The following is a 24,883-nucleotide window of genomic DNA, read 5'->3' as shown; positions in this document are numbered from 1 at the left end:
GGGCAATTAAAGATGTATTATTGACCACATACAAAATCTTGTGAAAAATTTTCTAAACTTTGTTTCACACCTCAGTTGTAAGATTTCACATCTAGAAGTGAGATTTCGCAATTGTAGCTTCCTTAAACCAGAGACGTAACAAAATGTCTTGTATATACATGTTTAGGCATGTGATCCTACACAACAAAAACTAACTAGCGATCAGATAGTGGTGTAATGGTGCAACTGGTGCGACCTCTCTCTCTCTTCCACTTATGATCTTTCCCTACAATTTTTCATGCAAATTTTCATGTCCATTATTGTTTTACAAAGTAGTTAATTCATTTCCGAATGCTAAAACAGAAGGGCAACCCTATATAAATGCCAAGAAAACTATTATCTTTATACATGTCTAGATAGTGCACAGAACAGAAGGGCAACTTTACATAAATGCCAAGAAAACTATTATCTTTATACGTGTCTAGATGGTGCACATTTGACTCACGAATATGGAAGAACCAAAGACATGGAAAACTAGGGTCATTCGGCGGGAGGATCCGAGAAGCTTTCGAGCGGCTGGGATGGTTTGAAATAGAAGCAAATGATTGCCGTGCCTGCCTATCTATCTGATCGGAGGATGGATGGGTACCGGAACTTGATACCCGAGAAAACCCCAACCATGACGGATAGGCCTTTGAAATTAGCCAATCTTACAATAATCACATTCTCTGTCTTTTCTCATGCAAAGATAAGCTACTGAATTCGACAAGTTTTGCAGAAGCAGTAAAAATGAGACTCAAAACCCAAACCGGTTAAAGTATTGATACTTAGAACTCAAGTCCAAATCCTACTACTGAACTGAACTGCCAAAGAAAATGCTTTAACAATTTTCAATGTCGTCAGCACCGCCACTGCCGCTGTGATGTAAAACCTGGGAGTCAAATTTTCACATATTAGGTACCAGGAAACTTCAACATAAAAGCTCATAATTTTCTCATTCAACCCTTTTTTTTTTTATTAGCTCAGGGATTGTGGTTCCACCTCAACTTAACCATGAAAAAAAAAAAATCACGACGTAATGCCTTGAATTCATTCTTATTACCCCTCCCCACTGAACTACACAAAAATAAACAAAAACTATGAACAAAAGAAAAAAAGCGATTCTTATTGCATATTCTAACTTTTCCTAAATTTTGTGCATATTTATTTTCGTGCTATCCTGCTCTTTCTACTTAGCTAATTCCATCTGAGTTCAATTTATATATAAGGTAACAACGATACTTGAAAAGCAAGGCTGTGGCATTTTATGGAGCATTCTAGTCAGATATATAAATTAGACACAATTTTTAATAAACTGCGACTTTTATGACAATATCAATCTGGCATGTTCAATACAAATTTACATTAATGCAACCTCATTTCAATTAAGTTTGTCATTGCCAACTTATATACACATTCCTATAAACATTTCTTCTATAATGTTCACTTCATAAGGAAAGAGTTTGTACAAGTCGCAAACTTATATTATAAAAAAAAAAAATACACTTTCAAAATCTCACAAAAAAATATTCCGGAGCTACCAAAAAAACATTTTTGATCATTTTGACGGCATAGTTGCATAAAAGAATTTCGGATCTTAAAAATTGCGAATCGTGTTAAAACAAAAAAAAAACCCTTCCGATTGATTATTTTAACCTCATAGAGACAAAAAAGAATTTTGGGTCCTAAACATTGCTCATCGTGTTATAAATTATTTGGTTTTCAAAATTTCCTATTGCTCATGAATATGCTGATTTGCCCTATTTTTTACAAAAATAAATTTTCATAATTGGAGTTACATATAGATTTCCAAGCGATTGTGGGGTCGAAAGTCCCCACACCTCCGTCTACTGATAAAATTTTAAAATGCTCTCATAACGCACCTTGCAAGATGGGCACCTCATATAAACCTCACTATTATTAGATAACTAAAAATAAGATCCTATAAAGCCAACAAGATAATTGTCATCAAGTCCCCTACACTCCACATAATATTAGTCTCTTAAATTAGAATCCCCATTATTCAAATCATGGCCCACTTTTGATATTGTAATTTTATTGTCTATTAGATTGAACTAAAATTTATATCAAATAAAAAATAAAAATTCATAAATTGACCTAAATATCCCCACAAAATTCAGAAATACTGTGATAATTTTATTTCCTTCCAATTATTGGTTTGCATTTTTCACAAGTTGCAAGATCATCGATTCCCTTATCCAATGTATAAATAACATGATTTATAAATAGAATATTTCTAATATTCAAAAGTACGATGTGGTTGATAGGTAAACTTTTCTTCTAAATATAAATGAAATGCATACTATACAGAAGCTTCCAAGTTGACCGAGAATCATAAATACAAAAAGATATGCTGGTCCAATTTGCTCCCTCTGGTATATATCAAGCTACGCATATTTTTAGGACCCTAAAAATATTAACGGACGTTAGAAAAACTAAATTCCCAATATACAACAAGAAATGCATCAGGGCAAGATCTAAGTCTTGTAGAACTTATATTACATTTTCTTTTCTTTTTTTTTTAAATACTAATATACGATAGATCCCCAAAGTTCAAATGGAAAAAAATCCCCTATGTCTCTTACCCAAATGAATTCCTCAGCCCATTACATTTCTCACCATTAACCAATCAGTAAGAGACTTCCCCAAACATTTCTCATATTCAGTTAGAAACTTGAAAGAAACAAAGACGAGAGGCTTTTAAACAGGGCAGCTCTGAAATTAAACTGTCAAAATCTATAATAACAAAATGTGCATAATGTTTCAGGTAAAGAAGACATGAAAACAAGGACTGAATAGCTCACAGAGACCAAAGTACAACACTACATCAGAATGTATTACAAAGCACAAGAGTTCATTCTTGAACAGAGAAGAACTCCATAAGGCAAGAAAAACTATCATTAAGACGAATTCAATTAAGGGAAAGTAGAGGAAAACAGTCGGAAAAAGCTTGACCTGAATAATCACAAAAGACCAGGAAAAAGCCATCTAAAATCTACAATCATAAATTAAATGACTGTATACATGGGCCTCCTGCAATGCACATAAAGCTTCAAACCCACATCTGACTCTTCACTTCCTTTTCTGTAATGGTCACAACTCCTAAACACAACGGCACAAGACCTGCATGGAACAGTCCTTATTTTCTTTATACTTTTAACAATTTGACTTGCTATAATCTAGTTTAAACCCTCCAAAGAGAGTAACTATTTTTTAAAAAACATAACAAATAAGTAAAGTCTTTGATTTGAAAACACATGTATGTTTGGTTTAGTGTGAAGTAGCAATAAAACCTAAGTCATAGTAACCAATGTTACATACACACGGATTTGAGATGGAGTAAGAAATGCAAATCTCAAAATTGGTATTTCGAACATGAGAAGTCCTTACACCAGAAAGGGGGAATTTACGGGGCTTTAGTACCTTTATGTTGAGATTTTAGGGGGGACAAAAAGGGTTGAAAAGTTTCTATGTGAGACAAAGGTGTCATGCCCCTGGTGTGTCTAAGACACGCAAAAAACCAGAAACATATGTCAACGTTACACAGGCCAGAAATTAACACATGACAGAAGTATTCACAAAGTAACCATCAAATTTCAGTAAAATCCAGCTTGAGCAAAAGTCACAGAACAAAGTTAAAGGTAGTAATTTTGGTGCTGGAAAATTTTTGTGATGGTCCAGATAATGTGCTTCAAGATGCACTATTTAGGACTTTTTTTTTTTTTTTTTGAGAAAATACACTATTTTCAAGACTTGAAATCAATTTTTTTCATATCTCACTTCGAAGGTTTTGCAGTGCAAGAACAATCTGTTTTAAGAGGTGCACCTTATTTCTACAATATAAAGTTGACACCTTGTATAAACTATGAGTGGGTTGTAGTGGGTAGGTAATATCCAACATTTAAATTCGAAAGAGAACTAAACCTGGGGAGACTGGAACTGCTAGATTGTTTTTGAAAATAATATTTTTTGTTCTCGATATAAATACATCTTATAATACATCATATTCATGTTTAAAAAAAAAAGACATAAATACATCTTCTAAAAAATCAAAAGTTTGAACCCAAGCTTTGGTCAAAGTTTTGAATTGTACTACTTATTCCCATTTTGAGATAAATCTCTTCCAGAACGTTTTTTCGCAAATTCATAGTAAAGACAAGGTTCAGTCTTGGACTGCTTGTTCCCATTTTGAGATAATCTCTTCCAGAACTACTTTTTGCAAACTCATAGTAAAGACAAGGTTCGGTCATCGACCCAACTAATAAAGGTCAAAAACACTCATGCAAGGCGTTCCATTTCTCCCTTGACGAAAGAATACAAAGGAAACAAATAAATCCCCCATGACGAAAGAATACTAAGGAAACAAATAAATCCTAAAACCGACTATACCTAATCAATGTCCACCAAAGGGTGATACTTGGTTGATGTACATGTTTTGGTGAAATAAAAATAAGGCAGGCTGTCCCAGGCGCATTATGATTTTGTTAGTTCAGAGAACAAAAGGTCCACATAAGATTTCCTCCCGATTGATATTTTCAAGATGTGACAATCCTCTACACCAAATCACCATACCAACTATGAGATAATTGAGAAACATTTTGCCTAAACTTATTTAGCTAAAGCTTGCTACAATCGTAAACATTGATAATTGATTAGCACAATTGGAAAATTTCATAATTATCTCCTAGATAAGTATAGAATCACATTTACCCTATTAATTATGACATGCAGTATAGCAACCAAACCAAGTAAATGATCTGAATGCACTAAAACCACAAACCCCAGAAATTCTCTACTTGTCAGCATGCCTGCGTTTCAGCCTTCGATGGGCATGATTTCCACTTCTAGTGGGTTTCCTCACCTTCTTACTGCAAATATGCAAACAAATGGAACCCAAGATGATTATCTCAAGAAACTTAATGTGCATTCACTAAAACAAAGAGAGAAGAAAAAAAAAATTCACGTTTGTTAGCTTACCCAAAAATTGATGAAAACAAGCTATATAGAGCAAAAACGGGTAGTGCCAATAAAGCAGAAGCCTGCATCCAAAGATAGAATACTGTTAACCTACCCCTGCACACTGAGAGAGAGAGAGAGAGAGAGAGAGAGAGAGGATGAAACCTAAGAGAGAAGAAATAAACACACCAAAAACCACACTAGTTCTTTCGTTGCCAATGCTTTTGTTAACTCGTGTTGCTTCAACATCTTTTCGATGTTAGATTGGGCCTGCAAAAGCAACATTAAAGAAGTCCATGAGATTAACTCATTCCAAAGTGCTTCTGAATTCTCCATCCACATTCAAATTTTCTTTTTCTTTTTTGATTATTCTTTGTCCATGTAAACAAGAAATTCTCCGGTACATGTTACCAAAGACCGCATTGAGAATTGTGCACAGGTTTTCCAAGATTTCCCCAAAACAGTTTTCGAGGAAGTAAGCGAATTGATGGGAGGTATGCAGAGACAGAAAGGAGGGGCAGAGATTGGAAGGAGAGGAGGCGGCTCGAGGGAGCGTTTAAGAGGGCGAAAGAGAAAAAAGTACCCGTCATCTGTGTCTAGGGAAATGGGAGGAATTTGGGGGCAAGAAAAGGAAGTCATACAAGAAAATTTTTTACCTCGTTTGAATAAAGGACAGAAGGGGCTAAACACAGTATTAGGAGGGTTTGAGGCTGCATGCAGGTGTTCGAGATGTGAGTTATTTTTTAACACCTCAGTTTCAGGGAATGTGTACTATGTAAACCTCCATTTATGTTATGGGAAAGCTTTCTATGTTCCCCCTCCAACATAGAAGTTCTATCCTCTCCCTACCATCCAGTCGTCCATTTTTTATCAAGAGAGACACTCACCGTTTGATCTTAGATCCGACGTCTCAGAGTATTTTATTTTTAGTTTTTTTAATACAACTTTTCTGAATATGAAATTTGGTACATCCCATCTTCTCATTGGGACACACCTATAAAAAATATTAACAGTAATTTTTCCATAAAAGATAATAACCAAAATACCCCTTGAAACTTTTAAGGGATTTTGGTCATTTTATTTTATTGAAAATATTTTTTTTATATTTTTCGTTAGTGCAAGTTTAATAGAGGAATGAACGTCTAAAATTTCGTGTCAAAACAGTTTATAGAAAAAAAAAACTAAAAAAAAAATAGTGTAAAGGCGTGACATTGGGGCAATCTTAGCCCTCCATTCAAAAATAGACGTGTGGATAAAGGGGAGGATAGAACTTCTATGTTGTAGGGGGAACATAGAAAGCTTTCCTTATGTTTTTACCATGTTAGTTAAAAGAATAGGGTCTTAGGGAAAGTACTGAAGAATCATAGTCCTCGTGCCCATTAATGCATGCAGCACATTAAAGTCATGGAGAGAGGGGCACCCTCAGGTTGAATCATGTCCTCGGACCCATTGAATCATCTTTTACGACGACAATCACAGGCCATTGTTTACACAAGAGAGAGAGAGAGCGACAGGCTCCAGGAGTATGGTTTCCATAGCCCTCGAGATTGTAACACACTTCCATTTTGTAGAATCAAAAGAACCATAAGGACTCTTACCTGATGATGGTACACGGTTGCAGTCTTAAGGAATTTCCCATAAGCATGAACTGCTTTTTTAGTATAAGGTTTCATAGCAACCTGTAATTTCTCGACATGAGGCTTTGTAACAACAGCAACCTGATCAATATATGGCTTAGAGAACTTCTTAGCTTCCTGTGACCACATGGAACACCACATAAGTAGCAGACAACAGTGTAATAAACAAGTAACTGAATGCATAAAGAAATTTCTGAATGGAATATTGGAAACCAAAATTGCTCCAGGCATTCTTGATGTGTATACCTGCAAGTAGGGATCTGCCATTTCTTGTGCCTTTAGAATATGTGGTCTAATGGTACTCTTTGATTCCTCATATAGCTTAATAGTCTTCGTAGTAGCTAATTGCACATAGGGTCCAGCAAATGTTGTAAATGCCAGCCATTGCTCGTTCAAATAAGGCACCAATTTCTTTGGGCAGAACAACAAATACAACAATTAGTGATGAAACTATTAGTGGTATATCCAAGAACGTGCAAAAAGTTTCCAATTAGCTTCAAATAAGAAACATTAAGCATCCAAGAAAAGAAACAAAGATGTAAATCACACAATACAAAATGCAAGTCAAGCATTAATCTGAGCTACTTATTTCCCATGTAATTTCTATGGCACATATTCAGCAATACAATTATCATCATCATTATCATCATCCGAGCCTTATCCCAACTATTTAGGGTCGGCGACAGGAATCCTATTTCGCCATTTTGCTCCAAGCGCCATACCCTCAATACGATCCTATGTCACCAACGCGTTGCTTACAGGGAACACCCCTGTATGAGCACATAACATAGGTTCAAGATTTGGTAAACTTTTACGCTGGCTGTCCTATCTAACAACCCTCCTCCTTTACCTGGTCTTGAACCAGTATGACCGGCTTGCGGGCGGCCAAGGTGGTGATGCAGTCCATAGTTTATATTATTGTCCTCGACAGCTATCGCCAGAAAGATGCTCCTTGAAGGAGTACAAGGGACAGCAAACATGGATCATGATTACGTTAAATGTCATATATCCACAAATTTCACCAACCAACAAGCAAGTATATGTAAACTCTTCAACAATGACGCGTTCAGTTCTCTTTCTACACAATACCAACCTTTCCTGACCTCTGATGGCCAACTTGTCCGACCAGAAGTAAGTTTTCTAATATTGAATTCTCATGCAAGAACGCATGCATTCAAGTAATGGATAAATATGACATTTCTGCACTCGTTTATAACATATATAAATCATGATTGTGACAAGTAAAGAATTATTGAGGTATATAATATCATAACCTAAACCCATCTCTCTTTCTATCCAAGTAAGCAGTCTTATCAGCCACCAATTGGCCTCCCACGGAACATAAAAATCAAATTAGCTCCATGAATATTAGACAATGTCAGCTCCCCCAGCCTCCCCCCCACCTCCCCAAACCCCTTCCTCTCACACGCATGCACATGTTACGGATTAAATAACTCCCCAATTTTGTATAGCCTTAATCCAACCCCTGTTACTAATTATCACACATTTTTGTATCCATTTTGTAGTTAACCTATTTTCGTATTTTTGGTGATGTATTGTGTCATACCAATTATATTGTACAACTTCTCAACATTAATACAACTTTGTTACTAATCTGAAAAAAAAATAAGGGGGTTCTTCCCTCCCAATTTCATATGAATGGGCTTGTGCGAATACTCAGGCTCCCGAGCAGTGCTCTTCTATGTGACACATATACATACATGCCTACATTACTTGCCACCCACCTAACTACTTCCCTAACACATATATACAAATATTAGGTACGACCATGGTTTTAGCCTTAAGGGCATAAGAAGTCGCAGCAATATCTTCAGGTTTCAACACCAATACGTTCCAACACGAGGTTCAAAGTGGCTGCCCACGTAAACGCATGTGAATACCTGGGCCACAATGGGATGCTGCATTGCCTTGAGGTATTGCATGGGCATCCGTTAAGGTCACATTTTTACCAAAAATCCATCAACAAGCATGCAGAACATCAATCTTCGTATATTCTTAGGTAATTACTTAAAATACTTAATCCAAAACATAATTAAAAAAAGTTGGGCATGCCACCCTGGAATATTAACTTTAGCTTCAAAGGATATACCAATAAAACAATTTTCCATTATGGATAAAAAGAAAACCATTTTCATTTCGTTAAGGCAGCTTTTAACCATTTCCATTTCGTTAAGGCAGCTTTTCTATACCTAATCATAAACAAGTCAGGAATTTGCAGTTTTCATACTAAGCACAAATATTTTTATAGTCCATGACCTGTATTGTCATGATTGTCAGGAGAATATAAAACTTGGAGGCAGATAAATAGAGTTATATGACAGATTGCTAACCATTGCTAAACATTGTTAACTAGGAGTTATCCATATCTGCTATCATGGTTTTCAAATATAGAACCCACTTATCAAAAATAGATAAAAAGTTCAAAGCTAAGGTTTACTTAGGGCAGCTGAATTCGAAGGTCAAAAATGCAAGATACAACAAAGGCGATACCCACTAAATGCACCATTTACAGAAAAATATCAATACCATACAACAGGACTGAAAACTCTTCCAGAATTCCAGCAATTCATAGTTATTGACAATAAAGTTTTTTACCATCAATTTGAGCAAAGTGCTAGTTTGGATGTATCCAAAACCAGCACATTTTTGGTTCATAATCCAAAAATACAGTGATAAGCAGGAGGGAGGGAGGGAGCAGTTCAGACAACACTAAGTTTTAAAGATTGAAATTTAAAAAACTTCACTACTAAGGAACAGAAATCCCATATAAAAAATTCAATTCAGACTTGAATTTGCCCAGATGAGAAACTTAGCCTTCTCTGAAACCCACGAGGGCCCAATACGCAACATGCTCCCTCCCTCCTTTACCCCAAGCCCTCCTCCACCATTATCTTTAACAGCATCATTTGAGACAACCTTCATCACAACTATCCCTTTTATGAGGTTCTTCAATATAAGAACCCAACCGCATTCAATCTCACCCAAGAGCAAATAAGGCAAAGAAACCCTAAATTGAACAGAAAGTACAAACTACAACTTCACACTTAACCAAAGTGCTGCATGTTGATTTGGTCACATGTGTGGCAGCCATGACACTAGAACTTTGATGAAGAAGAAGAATGAAGGGAAAAGACCATAATAGAACCAGAAAGCCCAATACCAGAGCCATGGGGCAAATCCAGCAAGAGATTAGAGTGAGAATTGGTGTTCCCGAAACAAAGATGGGCTGAGGGAATACGGAGTTCACCGTACGAATCCATGCCTTGAGAAGGGTTCGAGATCCTGATTTTGCAGGACGTGCATATAAAGAGAAATTATTGGGTAGGTCTATCTCTCTGCGCTCATCCATGGCCATCTCTTAATGTGATTGAAAAGTGGTGCTCTTTTTTATTTTTGCCCCTTTCTTTCTTCTTTGTGGGATTTTTTTTTTTTTTTTTTGTGATAATGTTAACCTTAAATTGAGTAAAAAGATGAGTACAAGAGACGTAGGCAACAAGGGTGGATGCTCTAGGGAAGAAAGTAAAAACAAAATAGGAATCCAAATCTTCTATTTGGGAATTCGTAAAGTGCTTTTACTATGGTTTTAGAGATAGGCTCAATAAAAGCTTAGGACATTTTCAATGCGGTGGAGAGAGATATTGAAACCCAATCAACTTTGTAAGAGTAGAAAAGCTTGCATTTTTTTGAGTAATGTGATCTTTATTTATTTGACAGCCAAACTACCCATAAGTGATAAATACAAATGGAAAACATGTGGACACTACAGGAGTCCAAAAGTCCAATAGCAAGAAAGGTCTTCAATAGAAACTTACCGAGTTAATTCTTTCCACGTGCGGCTTTATCAACGCCTGGGCTTTTGCAGATGTTTCTGAAGCCTGAAACATTGTAAATAGAATGGAAAGGAACCAATAAAAGGAGTGAAAATAATCACAAAATCTACTGAAATACATAACATAAAATGGCAGAAGAAACTACGACAGCAAAGATACACAAACTAACATACAATCCATAAAGCCCAGCTTAATGCTTAGTAGATGTAGAACTAGCTATTACCTTCCCAACAGCAATGTCCAATATAGGTTTCACATGCTCATGCCAGTTTGACACTGCAAAGGACTGCTCTAAGAAGTTAAATTCAGTGAAGAAACTAAACCACCAAAGGGCTCCAGCGATATTGATTCCAAATGTTTTGATACATTACCTGAACTTTAACAAAATGGACAGCAAGCCAAGGTGGTAGCCAGGCACCATGGACCTAACCAAGAAACCGAAAGAATATTGACCATCAATAGAAGTTACGGAGTTCAATTTAGGTTATATATCATATAATGATCTTATAAAGCAAAGGGCATCTGGCAAAAACTTTAAAAACACTTCATGATGAGTACATGATTCAATACCACTAAATGATGTCAACTAGCACTTCTCTGTTGTGCAATCAATTACAACATTAACACGGAGAGAAGAGCAGATGGCAAGGTGTCAAAACATTTTTCGAGCTCAATACCGTGGGAGGTCATGTCCCTTTTTCTTTTTGCTCTTTTTCGCACCTACGGTAGAGATTGGAGGTATCTGGCCCGCAAATGGGATATAATATATATATATATGGAAGAGGAATCAAGGGGTGGAAGATTGGTCCCTAAAAAAATGGTGGCCTCTATTTGCTCTCGTACTTGTGAATCAACAAGCATCAATTGATAACTCTGATTACACAATGAATGGAAACTATCAACAAGTTATCTGAAACCTCTTACTAGTAAACCTACTATCCTCCACCGGTACACTATTGCTCACATCACCCATAATATCATGTTCATCAAGTCGTCATCCACCATCCAAGCCCTTCGAAAATGTCATAATGACATTTTTGTATTAGTAGAGCTCTTGCATTCACCTGAGCAGAATCAGATACTCCATAAACCCATCACAGCACTATATATGAAGATGTTCATACCAGAAGGGCATGGATTTGCAGTGGAACAACCAACCACTAATATCAAGATGTCGAGATGTCCGAAATAAACCATAGTCAAAGTCCAACAAATCATCATCACCATCCAAGCCTTATCCCAATTATTTGGGATCGGCTAGTCCAACAAATCATAAATGCAAAGTTATTTATTTATTTTGGCACACTACCTTTCTTTTCATGAATGACAAAGGTTTGAATCATTGCCCTCCCTTGCACAAACCGGACATCACAATCAATAACAAGAGAACAAATACTTGACGACCCTATTAATCGAGCTCAATGTAATTAACTGTACAAGGCGACCGATGGTAAGAGAGAACACATTGCATATAAAGTCCAGGACCTCATTAAGCAAGGCTCCAGGACACCGCTATTTATTCAATTGTTAATTGCTCAGAGTTACACATGCCAACCATATCTGCCTGGCTCACGTCCAATTTACATGTAATTTGAAAAGGACATTTCAAATATACTTTTGTTTTTTTGAGAGAATTAACCTTGAATTAAAGAATGTGAGTACAATAAGCAAACCGCAAGCGGGTGCCCCAGGGGAAAGAAAAATCATATTAAACTAAATTAATTTACTTCCTTATTATTTTGAAATATCATTTTTTTGGAGAGAGTGTCCATGTTGAATGTTTTCTTCCTTGGTTTGCTTCAGCCCAGAATGCCTCTACACTCTTATATTTATATCCACAGAAGTGCCACATCCATATGGCGCTGATTATCATGTCCTAGAAGACAGAACTACTAAATGAACCAGCAAGTTTTAAATTTACCATAGAGAGCATATGAAAAGATCATTCATCAGCAAACATCAGGCACCTTTTGCCAATCAGATGTTAACACAATATGAAGAACCTCTCTAAGAAGCAGCAGTGCACCAGGAAGCTAGTATGATGACAAACCATATTCCTACCTCCGTCAACTTTTTGGCCTTAGATTTTGCTTCCAGTCGAGCCTTCAACAGGTTTTCCTAAGATAAAATGTTATTTAGTATGGGGAGTGCAAACGAAGGAGCAAATTAAACATACTCTGGGAAGATGGAGACACACCTCTGCCGCTTTAAGTGCTTGTTCTGCTTTACGAACTCGGGCTTTTTGCTCTTGAGTAATTTCTTGTAGCTGCATTGGGAAAAGATGGAAAATAGAGAAAGTTACTTCAACCTCAAAGAATACAATCAGAAGCACAGAGCATCCTCTTTAATCAGTTATGTTAGACTTGGAACACATGGAAACCATGTAAAGCTATTAAATCCAACATAGGACTAAAAGACAACGAACAAGAGGTGAAAGATATCAGAATTAATCCGGTTCGTCCATCATTGATAAGACACTAGCATGTGTTCTTCTAAGATCTTAAACAATTTTGGCACCAAGGGAGTATAACAGCTCATGTGAATCCATGATGGACATACTGTGCGCCAGTGTTTTTGCATTTAATACATGATCTAGGACATGTGAATCCAAAATCCACATACCATACAAACAATAAATATAATTTTCCCACAAATGCATGATACCTTCTTTTGAGAATGTTAACATTGTATTACTGTAAATTATAAATACAAGCAGTATCCCCTAAACAGGGGTAAACAAGTGGATAGATACAGCCAGAACTATGGCAAAAAGCTCCCATCAGGTAAGAGAGCCAATGGGCCCCCAACCTCTAGGGTCCAGGGCCAACGGCTCCCTCTTTAGCCAATTTATCCGCTAGAGAGTTACTCTCTCACCACACATGGTTCCAAGAGACGGAAATCCCCGCGCACAGGTGGGCTATTTCTTCGAACACATAGGCAAGGTTCCACGGATAGGTGCTCACCGACGAAGCCCATTGAATGATGTTGTGTGAGACTCCTCCTCACAAATACATGATACCAAAAGGCAGTTTAATATACATATTCGCTATGAGACACCAAATCTACAGAAAATGACTATTCGTTGACTCCAAAATGCTACTCCAAGTCCACCAATTAATAGTCATGTTTTTTACTCCCTCTACAGTCAAAAAAGCCGAAGTTTGCATATCACTCAGCTTGATGAATCACAGTGTGTGTGTGTGTGTGTGTGTGTGTATAGATATATACATATTCAGAACATTATCGAATAGAACTGCTTCTACTAGTACACTACGTGTTAATAATAAAGAAGAAGTTATTATCGATAATATTGAAAAACAAATCCAAAATTAGAACATCCCAAAAGTTCATACAACAGATGTTTATAAAAAAGGGACTTTTGAATTTAGAAGTAATTTCTCAATTAAAACAATTGAAAAAACTATTTCTATCACGGAAACTCAGGATCATTTCCAACTCCTATCATCCAGGATGGTTGAAGAACATAAAAAGAAAGACTTCAACTACCTACATATTGGTCTTGTCCAAATAGCCGTTAAACCCCTAACTAGGACAGGGTTAAATAACTCTGTTTTGCTTTGCTTAAGGGATAACAAATATAGAAGATTATCTATTACAAATATAGAAGATTACCTATTCTTTATTAGGAATTGTCGAGTCAACCCTTTGCAATGGATCTATCTATTTTAACTGCTTTCCAAATTTTTTTGTAGCCTTATCGGATCCTAATCTATTAAAAGTTCTAACCCTAAACCTTAAAACTCAAGGTTCTGATATGGACCCTGAATCTCAAAATTTAGCTTTTGTTTATAGGATCTGTTATGAAGTGATGAACACTCTGTGCCCTAATGCTAAGCAAATGGATACTAAGGGACAAACTATTTTCTTTCAAACTAATATGGATAAATCTAATTTAGTCATACCAAAGTCTGTATCCTGGAAACAAGTTAAATTACCAGAAAAATGGTCTCTCCAGTCTGAGACCCAGATCAAGATCCCTGAAAATAGAGAACCTGAACAGATAATTGAATATCCAAATGGAGAGATAGATATACAATTCCCATCTTCTAGAAGGACTAGGCTCAGTATTTCAAATACACTTCTTAGAAATCCACCTAGAACCTCAACCTCCGCTATTCCTCAATCTGTTTATGACAAAGCCCATAATGAGAAAATAGTTCTTGAAGGATTTAGAATGGCTCCAAATCAAGTCCAACATCCAATATATAAGATTGACACTCCCAGTTCTTCCCAAACTCAACTTGAAGAGCCAACCCTATCTGAATTTGATTTCGAAATATTAACAATCCAAAAAATAGACGAATTTATCATTGATAAAAAAAGGATTCACGAAGATTTCCTCTTAGACAAAAATAAACAAATAAGAGAATGGTTTTTTCAAGAATTTAAAGAAGAATTAAGAAATGCTTTTCGTATAAAATTTAATAAATTTATGATACAAGGCAGAAGAAATGTAAAATTCTTTAAATGACTTAAATACATCCTTCAAAAAGAAAGGATCAAACTTCCCGAATTTAAAATAAATATGGCTCTTTCATACAATCAAAGGTGAAAAAATAGAATCTATCCATCCCCCGGAATTAGGTTTACCGTTAAAAGGAGAAAAACATGAAATAAAAGCTTCACCTTTTAAGTTGGGACCTAAAGAGTCAGAAAACCAAATGGCCAAACTTGATGGAATACCACACTTATAGAACATAATAATTACACAAATCTCTTCCTACAAACAATAGGACAACAAACCACAAGAATTGAAAATGTGTTAAATAACTTGAAACCTCCACGACTAGAGAAAAAGCAAGCAAAGGATAAGGAAGCAGTTTTATTCAAACCACCACCAAGTATAGAAACAGAAAAATTCCACCTGCAAGGGATCAAGAAGAAAGAAGATAATAGAGAATTGGTAGATGAGCTAGTCAAAAGACTTGCAAAATTGAATATTGATGATAAGGCAAAATCAGCAATCGGTGAACTGCAAGTTCTTCAAAGAAGATCCAAATTATACAAGTCAAAACATATCTGAAATAGAAAAAGCTTTTAAAACCGAGAGCTTAGATATTAGCAGAATAGATTATGGGAGAAAAACTAGGCCTGTTGCTCCAACTATAATGTATTATCCTAGACCTACTCCTGTAGATCTTCAAATAGAAGAAGACCTTATTGCTAGTTTTGTGTCCTATTCAAGAAGATCAATTGTAAATTGGAATATAGATGGCATGTCTGAAAATCACATTCTTGACCTTATGAAACGCATAACAATGTATGTCACCGCTTGCAAAGCAAGTAGAAATAAAGATCATGAAATTGCCAAAGCTATCATATGCGGTTTTACATGATGGATTAGAGGATGGTGGGACTTTCATATGGATGAAGCTGCAAAAAAGCAAATCTTAAATGCTACTAAGCAATGGATTATTAAAACTAAAATCAGGCCTAGACAGGTCCAAAAAAATATAGTTGATGAAGGAGATGCAGTAAATACACTAATCTAATACAATCACACTTCACTTCGTGGGAAGTACGGGTCTCTTATCTGCTAGATCTGAGACCTACTTTCAAATTTACATTGTCCAACTCTCTCTCACTTTAAATAGTATAAAGACGTTTTTTATTCCAGATTATTATCTAGGGAAGATAGTAAGGCTAATCACTGGAAAGAAAAATTTATAGCAGAACTTCCCCATCTTTTTGCCGAAAAAGTCAAAACAAGACTTAAAAATAAACCTGATGGAATTATTCCCTATTCCCTTTATTACCCTTGATGAACTTTCAGCGGAAATCTGCGCTGAAGGACTTGCCTTATGTACTGACCTAAAACTGCGAATACAACTAGAAAAACAGAGAATGACAGGGAAAAACGAACTAGGAGATTTTTGTGAACAATTTGGGTATAATACTTTACCCACTTCTAAACCTACTTACAAAGACAAATACAAAAATTTGCGAAAATCAAAATCTAGACATTCACATGAAAAGAAAAATACTTTTCCCAAAAAAAATTTACAAGATCACTCTTTCAAACAGAGGGGAAAAACAAAGATACCAGTTTGCTACAACTGCGGAAAGGTGGGTCATTACAAAAATAAAAGCAGAAAGTTAAAAAGAAAATTAATGCACTCAAAATAGACCTAGATATCAAAAAACAATTATTTGATATTCTATTAATAAAAAAAGATGACTCAGATGAATCTTCCAACTCTGATAATGAAATATTAATTGGAGAAATTAATGATGAGAATTTGATCTTCACTAGCTCGGACTCTGATTCAGACTCCGAGAATGCTCCTGAAGATAATTGCCAATGTAATTTTTTAAAAAGCATCATTGATATGAATGGTTTAAACATAAATACTTTGACAAAAGAATGAAATCTTATCATAGAACTGATTGATAAAATTAATGTCCCTGAAAACTCGACCAAATGTAATGTGTTAAGAGAAAATTCAAAACTGTGAATATATTAATCTGTTGGACAAAGTCATAACTCAAAGATGGTTTACTATCGTCAAAATTGTTGTCCAAAAAGAATATACTTTCCAAACCACGGCCCTTATTGATTCAAGAGCTAATTTAAACTGTATAAATGAGGGCTTAGTCCCAACAAAATATTTTATTAAAACCACACAGATTCTAAATACCACTGATGGAAGTAAGATGATAATAAACTACAAGCTTCTGATGCGACTGTTTGCAATAACGGCGCTTGCTTCAAATTTCTTTTTATCATGGTTAAAGGATTAAGTCAACCGGTTATTCTTGGAACTCCTTTTCTAAATATGTTTTACCCAATAAAAATTGATAATACTGGTATTGAGGCTAACATTGAGGGAAAAGAGGTAAAGTTTACCTTCATAGATAAACCCAGAGTTCATGAAATAAATAATATCAGAGATAAAATCTCTACCAAGGAAAAATTCCTTTTTCATCTTAAAGAAGAAATCAAATATAAAACCATTGGGGAAAAAATACTATCTCCTCAAATACAAAGTAAACTTAGTAGTTTTCAAAAGTATTCTCGAAAAAGAAATATGCTCTGATGTCCCTAACGCCTTCTGAAATAGGAAACAACATATTGTTGAAATTCCTTACGAACCAGGGTTTGATGAGCAAAAAATTCCTACAAAAGCTAGGCCTATTCAAATGAATAGTAGGCTCCTTGAAATTTTCAAAACTGAAATACAAGATTTGCTAGATAAAGAGCTTATCAGAAAAAGTTCCTCACCCTGGAGCTGTTCACCTTTTTATGTTGAAAAGGCTTCTGAAATAGATAGAGGAGCCCCTAGTCTAGTTATAAACTACAAACATTTAAATAAGGTTTTAAGATGGATTCGATATCCCATTCCAAACAAAAGAGACCTCTTAGACAGATTGGTTAATGCCTACATATTCTCAAACTTTGATTTAAAATCTAGATATTGGCAAATACAAATAATAAAAAAGGACAGATATAAAACCACCTTCAATGTCCCCTTCGGACGTTATGAATGGAATGTTATGCCTTTTGGTTTAAAAAATGCTTCTTCTGAATTTTAAAACATCATGAATGACATATATAATCCTTATACCAAATTTATGATTGTATATATTGATGATATTCTTATCTATTCTGAAACTATAGATCAACACTGGAAACATCTAAACACATTTTTTAAAGCTGTTAAAAATATTGTAGCTGCATCAGCAAAAAAGATAAATCTGTTTAAAACAAAAATAAGGTTTCTTGGACATAATATTTATCAAGGGAGAATAATTCCTATTGATAGGGCGATTGAATTTGCATCAAAATTCTCAGATATTATTAAAGACAAAACCGAACTTCAACGATTTCTCGGTTGCCTGAATTATATCGCTGATTTTTATAAAAAACTTGCTTTAGACGCTAAGCCTTTGTTTCAAAGGTTAAAAAAGAACCTTCTTGATTGGACTAACGAGCATACCATGGCAGTCAGATAATTAAAATTGAAAGCCAAAGAACTGCCTTGCTTAGCATTATCTAATCCTACAGCGTTTAAAATTGTTGAAACTGACGATTCGGAACAAGGACTAGGTGGCATACTCAAACAAAACTTTCAGGAGCAAGAACAATTCGTGCGTTTTACTTCCAAAACCTGGAATCCTGCCCAACAGAACTATTCCACGATTAAAAAAGAAATATTGGCTATCGTTCATTGAGTGACTAAATTCCAGAGTGACTTACTAAACCAAAATTTTCTTATTCGTACTGATTGTAAGGCAGCCAAAGATTTTCTTGAAAAAGACAAAATCTAGTCTCAAAACAAATTTTTGCCCGATGGCAAGGTTTCCTTTCATTGTTCGAATTTACAATTGAACACATTAATGGTAAAAATAACCATCTCCCAAACTTTTTGACCCAAGAATTTTTACAAGGAGGACAAGAAAATGCAAAATCATCCGATGGATATAGTTCTCAACCCGGGTAAAAGCCTGGCTCCGCATAGTCATCCAACAAATATAGTTCTCAACTCAAGAAAAGGCCTAGCTTCACCATCAACTCCAAGAGCTTTAATAAGAAAGCAAAAGATTGATATATCTTCCCGACAATCCCCTTTAAACACTAATAGAACTCCGTTTCTGGGAACAACATATATACCACTCATAATTGTTGAGAATGATCACAATTGTTGAGAATGATCACAGGGGAAAAGACCCTACTGAAATAACAGCAATATATTTACGAAATCACCTTCAACCCAATATGGGAGAAAAATGCAGAAAATGGTATGAAGTCATACTCATGGAAACATGATCTGTGACAATAGTACAACACTATAGAAATAATGACACAGAGATTGCATACTCAAAACTCCAAATTCATAAAATCATCTCCTATAGAGATTGGGGATTAGATCCTTTAAAATCAACGATGTTAAATACTCGAGGATTTAAAATTAAATCCTACCATTATTTCAAATATATCAAAGGCTTGGGATGAAGTCTTTGCCTACCAAAATACCAAAACTTCGCATAGTTGGTATGTACAATTTAAAATAACTGAACTAATGGAATTTCCTAACTGGTTAAAAAGTTGGTTCCTGTTATAGGGATCATACAGCCAGATACTTCCCCAATAAATGCAGATATCACAGAGAAAATTCTCTTACAATAAACATTGTCTAAAAAGAGACTATTATTTATACTTTATGGCCTTATATCAGGCCCCTTGGATTACTAAAATGGATATATCAACTCTTCGAAGATGATATGGACCGATGGGATTATATCCCACAATTACGCCGATAAATATTAGTAAAATGGTGAGACAGTTACAAAAATAACTCCCGGGACCCAGAGAAAATTTATATGAAGATAATACCATCCTCCTCGCCAAGTTCAAACATGGATATAACAGAATACGTCACAATGATGCAACAAAAGAATCCCAAATTATCAAAAGCAAAGCTTAAAAGAAAGCTGCTTTTAGCACTAGAAGAAGATGTAGATATACAGACCCACCAACAAAAGAAGAACAAGAAGAAATCGAAGATTACAGTCCACTCAATGGTGATAACTATGCAGCAATAAATTTTTCCCCGATGAATTAAAAGAAAAATTAATAGGGACGGTACGACTCCAAATTCACCCAAGACACGTGTCTCTAAAGCTAGCAGCGAAAGATAAGAGCATTATTACTACTGACAAATTTTCAGCAAAAAGAAGAGCATTATTGCTACTGACAAAATTGTTTACTGTAGGGAATCTTGCTTTTCCCAAAAGGTGACAGTTTCACTGTAGGAAATCTTGTTTTTTCCCAAAAAGATGTCGATGCGGACTTAAAACATTTTGAAGTCCGACTCCTTCCTTTATATAAGAGAAGCTGAGAAGAAGAGGAAGGCATATGAACACAGGCCAAGAGTTTTCTCGAGTGCTTGGTTTGTTTGAGTGTTTGTTTGTAAAAGTTTGTCTGAGTGTTTGTTTTGAGTTCGTTTGAGTGCTTGTTTTGAGGCTGTCTGGGTGCTTGGTTTGAGCAGAAGTAAACCATACCCCGTTGGTGCATCAAGCGTACCCTATCTGTATCAAGCCTACCATGTAAGCTTGTTATTGTTTAGTTTAAGATATTTGTTGCTATTGTTATTTAATTAAAGGTGTCATGTTATTATGTTTTAGATATTTGTTGTTGTTGTTATTTAATGAAAGATGTTTTGTGACTATTAATATTTAGTCTCATTGTTATATATCTGATGATCTTAATTCTGCTATCATTCCGTTGTTCTGGTATCAAAACAGAAGAATTAAACATAATAACATAACATTAACAATAGCAACAAATATCTTAAACTAAACAATAAGAAGCTTACATGGTAGGCATGATACAGATAGGGTAAGCTTGACGTGCCAACAGGGTATGGTTTACTTCTGCTCAAGCCAAGCACTCAAACAGCCTCAAAACAAGCACTCAGACGAACTCAAAACAAACACTCAGACAAACTCTTACAAACAAACACTCAAACGAACCAAGCACTCAAGAAAACTCTCCGCCTGTTTTCAGATGCCTTCCTCTTCTTCTCTGCTTCTCTTATATAGGGGAAGGAATCGGACTTCAAAATGTTTTAAGTCTGCACCGACATCTTTTTGGGAAAAAACAAGATTCCCTACAGTGAACCTGACACCTTTTGAGAAAAGCAAGATTCCCTACAGTAAACAGTTTTGTCGGTAGCAATAATGCTCTTCTTTTGGCTGAAAATTTGTAAGTAGTAATAATGCTCTTATCTTTCGCTACTAGCTTTAGGGACATGTGTCCTGGGTGAATTTAAAGTCGTGCCGTCCCCATTAATTTTTCTTTTAATTCATCAGGGAAAAATTTATCCCTGCACAGTCATCACCATTGAGTGGACTATAATCTTCAATTTCTTCTTCTTCTTTTGTTGGTGTGGTCTGTATATCCACATCTTCTTCTAGTGCTAAAAGCGGCTTTCTTTTAAGCTCTGTTTTTTATAATTTGGGATTCTTTTATTGCATTATTGTGACGTATTATGTTATATCCATGTTTAAACTAGGCGAAAATGATGGTATTATCTTTATATAAATTTTCTCTGGGTCCAGGTAGTTATTTTTGTAACTGTCCCACCATTTTACTGATATTTGTCGACATAATTGCGGGATATAATCCCACCGGTCCATATCATCTTCGGAGAATTGATATGTCCATTTTAGTATCCAAAGGACCTGATATAAGGCCATGAAGTATAAATGATAGTCTCTTTTTAAACAATGTTTATTGTAGTCAGAGAATTTTCTCTGTGATATCTGCATGAGGAAGTATCTGGCTGCATGATCCCTATAACAGGAACCAACTTTTTAACCAGTTAGGGAATTCCATGAGTTCAGTTATTTCAAACTGCATATACCAACTATACGAAGTTTTGGTATTTTGATAGGCAAAGACTTCATCCTAAGCCTTGATAAAAAAAAAAAAAATATATATATATATATATATATATATATATATATATATATATATATATATATATATATATATATATATATATATCCAGATGGATTCCAAGATATAAGAGCACAAGCTCCACTTCTCGATAACGTGCTCCACACATGAAGTTTGAAAAGCTTCAGTAAACCCCCTGCCAATCCCCCAAGCACTCCAATGGACGTTCTTCCACAGTTCCACACTCACCCATCAGGATCTCCATCCAAAAGGAATTGCATTCTCTAAAGTCTGACTTCAAAAGCCATGTAGAACATGAGCACTTTATATCCTCAATCTCCAGATAGCACTTGTCCCTTCTAAGGTGTGAACACCAGAATACCCATTGCCCTCCTCTCCGTGCACTTCATAATCAATTACACAGGAGCTGAATTTATCTAGATGTATGTGTTCGGTGTGATCTTGCGTCACCAATCAACAGGCCTCAAGAAAACTCTACACTAGTCCTGCAATCTAAAGCCATCTCATTTCTCATACCTGCTTCCACAAAACAGATCTATATCCAGCCAAATAACTCCCTACTTGCACCTGCATTCGCCAGAAAATCAGCCACCGTGTTTACCCCCTTTTCATAAATAACATTATTTTCTCTAGCTGTATTTGGTGCTATTCTGGATTTCTCTTTTCTTTAACACTCTTTATCTATTATTTTTCCATTGAATGTCTCTTGCTTGGTCAAAAGTTATGTACCTCAATTCAAGGGCAAACCATACACCCATGCAGCCTCCGCACCCTTCCCATCTTACCAGACCTCACATACACTCATTGAGAGCCTAAATTCTTTATTCACGGTACCATGTACATGTTTAATCCAACCATCAACTATCAAGGCAGACCCAGTTCATGGAAGCATGTGACATGCAGTTTTTTCAAAAAACAACATGAATTCACATGCAGCAAACCAGATCATTATGATAATATTTACTTCGCTGAAACTACAAATATGGATGCGGGCATATGACTCATACAGATAAAAATATTTTCCAGGAAAGAAAACAAGTTCTTCAAGAAGTGTATGACCTGGACACTGGAATAACAACATAAAGATCAAGGAACCAAAATCGAGATACCAAATTATCCATAATAAAAATATTGACATATTACTCCAGATTGCTCACTTTTTCCAGACTTGAATTCAATTCCTTCATTCGGTTCTCAGACTCATTTGCTCGCATATCTAGAGCATTGCGTATTTTACTCTGCATTTCAATTTCTTTCTTATGCGTATTCACCTGCCAAAACAATAAGCAATATAAGAATGCATTGATTAGAAGGTATCTCAACGAAATATCTTAACGAAAGCAATCTTTAAGCTGATTCCCCAACCTGTAGCTCCAATTCCTTAATGCGTGCATGAGCCTTTGCAACCTGTTCCTCTGCATCCACAGTCCCCCTTTTCTGCAGCATGACAAATAATATCATAATCAAGTAGCGTGCTAAAATGGGGGTGTTTCAGTGAGATTACAGCGGCCATGAACTCCACAGACAACTTGGTTGGTATGTGAACAAGTTATATTATGAAGAACTTAGCATTGGGCCATATTTTTCAATTTCATACTTGAATAAACCAGAGTCAGTACGAAAATAGAAAGTCGGTTTTTATGGCACTTGTCTCGAGTTCATATTTCATTGCTGACATAGAAAGTAAGAGTACAATCAAAAAACTGGAATTTCCCCAAAATTGAAAAGCTTGGATAAAATGGCTCAGATTTGGTCTTGTCCGAGTCAGCGACTGAGTTCGAGTTTCTAACACTGGGAATTAGAATGAAGAAAACCACCCCAACCACCTTCAACTCCAATAAAGTCACATGTTTGGCAATGGTCGATCTAAGCCAATAACAGGATATTGGACTTCAATATAAAAGCAACGAAAATACTCAGAAGACATAAATATCCCACAACAATAGTATAAGCACATTCATAAAAACTTCATATAATTCAGAATATTTAATAAGCTATATTAGAAATGAAACTGTAATCAACATAACAAGTTAAAACTCCTCATCTCAATGTTCACTAGAAAGCCAATATACAGTTGTTATCAACATTTACTCAAGGCTAAAGTTTCTCAAAAAGTGCTCATAGTTGAACCTGAAGAGAATCAATCTCATTTTGCAGGGATGAAATGCCCTCTGACTTCTCTTGAACAAGCTTCTCCATCTGAGCAATGCGCTCATCTTTTCTTTCCAATTCTCGAATCTTCTCCTTAATATTAGATTCTTCCAAATAACCACAAAAAATGAAAAAACATTAGTTACAGATCAGGACAGAAACACCAAACCCTGACCAAGATTACTCCTTTAGGAAAAAAAAACCAATTCAATATAAACCCTAGACTGAATCCTTCTGTAACACCCACCACTAAGTTCTAATCATTAGACCACAAACTAGAAATGGGATAGGCTATTAACCATTAGATTTGGCATATATCTATCCATCCCAAGAGATCTAGACAATCCCCCCGCCAGCTTCAACTCTCAACTTCAAAGTAAAGAATCAAAGATCCCTGAATCATAAACCCTGAACCTAATTCATTTCACCCCATGCACCCTTCACGAAAATCCCACACATACAAGCAGGAGAATTCCGAAACACCAGATACAAAACCAGTACGCAGCAGGACTTCCAAAAACCTCAAAGCAAACAAAAACCCTGACCCTAATCCTCCTCCTACTTCAGTTCCCTCACAAAAACACAATATTGGAGGATTCTAAATCACAGACGGAGAGGAATACCTAGGATCGAAACTTTAGACTGCAATTGCTTCAATTCGTTCCTCAGAGAAGCTTCAATGGCGGAAAACTGGTCTTCGGCCCCTGCATCTGCAACTGTGCGGACAGCGAAGACGCTTACGAAAAGAAGCAGCCAAGCCACGAGAGTCGTGGACGCCATGGCTTCGAAAACCAGACCACTCGTTC

At 35.8% G+C, this 24,883-nt stretch overlaps 1 protein-coding gene across 6 annotated transcripts; it reads right to left on the bottom strand.

The window, feature by feature from the left end:
- Positions 1–359: 359 nt before the first annotated feature.
- Positions 360–24,883, bottom strand: LOC18440714 (uncharacterized). 6 transcript variants are annotated; one of them, XR_966894.3, is made up of 16 exons: positions 24,701–24,883; positions 24,057–24,184; positions 23,292–23,363; positions 23,084–23,197; positions 12,681–12,749; positions 12,545–12,601; positions 10,855–10,908; positions 10,707–10,769; positions 10,466–10,528; positions 6,879–7,043; positions 6,594–6,749; positions 5,185–5,265; positions 5,017–5,078; positions 4,750–4,907; positions 4,429–4,592; positions 2,735–3,162 (listed from the first exon to the last, which is right to left on the bottom strand). XR_966894.3 is itself a non-coding variant. In XM_011627443.3 (15 exons), the coding sequence occupies exons 1-14, from the start codon at positions 24,855–24,857 to the stop codon at positions 4,832–4,834; spliced, it is 1,317 nt and encodes a 438-aa protein (XP_011625745.1). In that variant the 5' UTR covers positions 24,858–24,883; the 3' UTR covers positions 360–910; positions 4,820–4,831. The 6 variants fall into 6 exon arrangements, 2 of the variants coding, with proteins under 2 accessions (XP_011625745.1, XP_006850915.1); XR_966895.3 differs by having other exon boundaries at positions 4,820–4,907; XR_002282003.2 differs by lacking the exons at positions 2,735–3,162; positions 4,429–4,592 and adding an exon at positions 360–910.

This window comes from Amborella trichopoda, chromosome 1 (assembly GCF_054954075.1).
Source record: "Amborella trichopoda isolate Santa Cruz 75 chromosome 1, AtrichopodaSantaCruz75HAP2 v2.0, whole genome shotgun sequence".
Taxonomy (NCBI): Eukaryota; Viridiplantae; Streptophyta; class Magnoliopsida; order Amborellales; family Amborellaceae; genus Amborella; species Amborella trichopoda.
Note: the sequence above shows the minus strand (reverse complement) of the source record. Positions and strands in the feature narration are given on the sequence as shown.

Excerpts from the sequence above, each read along its gene's own strand:
- LOC18440714 (XM_011627443.3), bottom strand. The coding sequence starts at position 24,857 with ATGGCGTCCACGACTCTCGTGGCTTGGCTGCTTCTTTTCGTAAGCGTC. Across the intron at positions 12,602-12,680 it reads AAGCACTTAAAGCGGCAGAG|GAAAACCTGTTGAAGGCTCG; the intron begins GTGTGTCTCCAT and ends ATTTTATCTTAG. Across the intron at positions 10,770-10,854 it reads TCCATTTTGTTAAAGTTCAG|TCCTTTGCAGTGTCAAACTG; the intron begins GTAATGTATCAA and ends TTCTTAGAGCAG.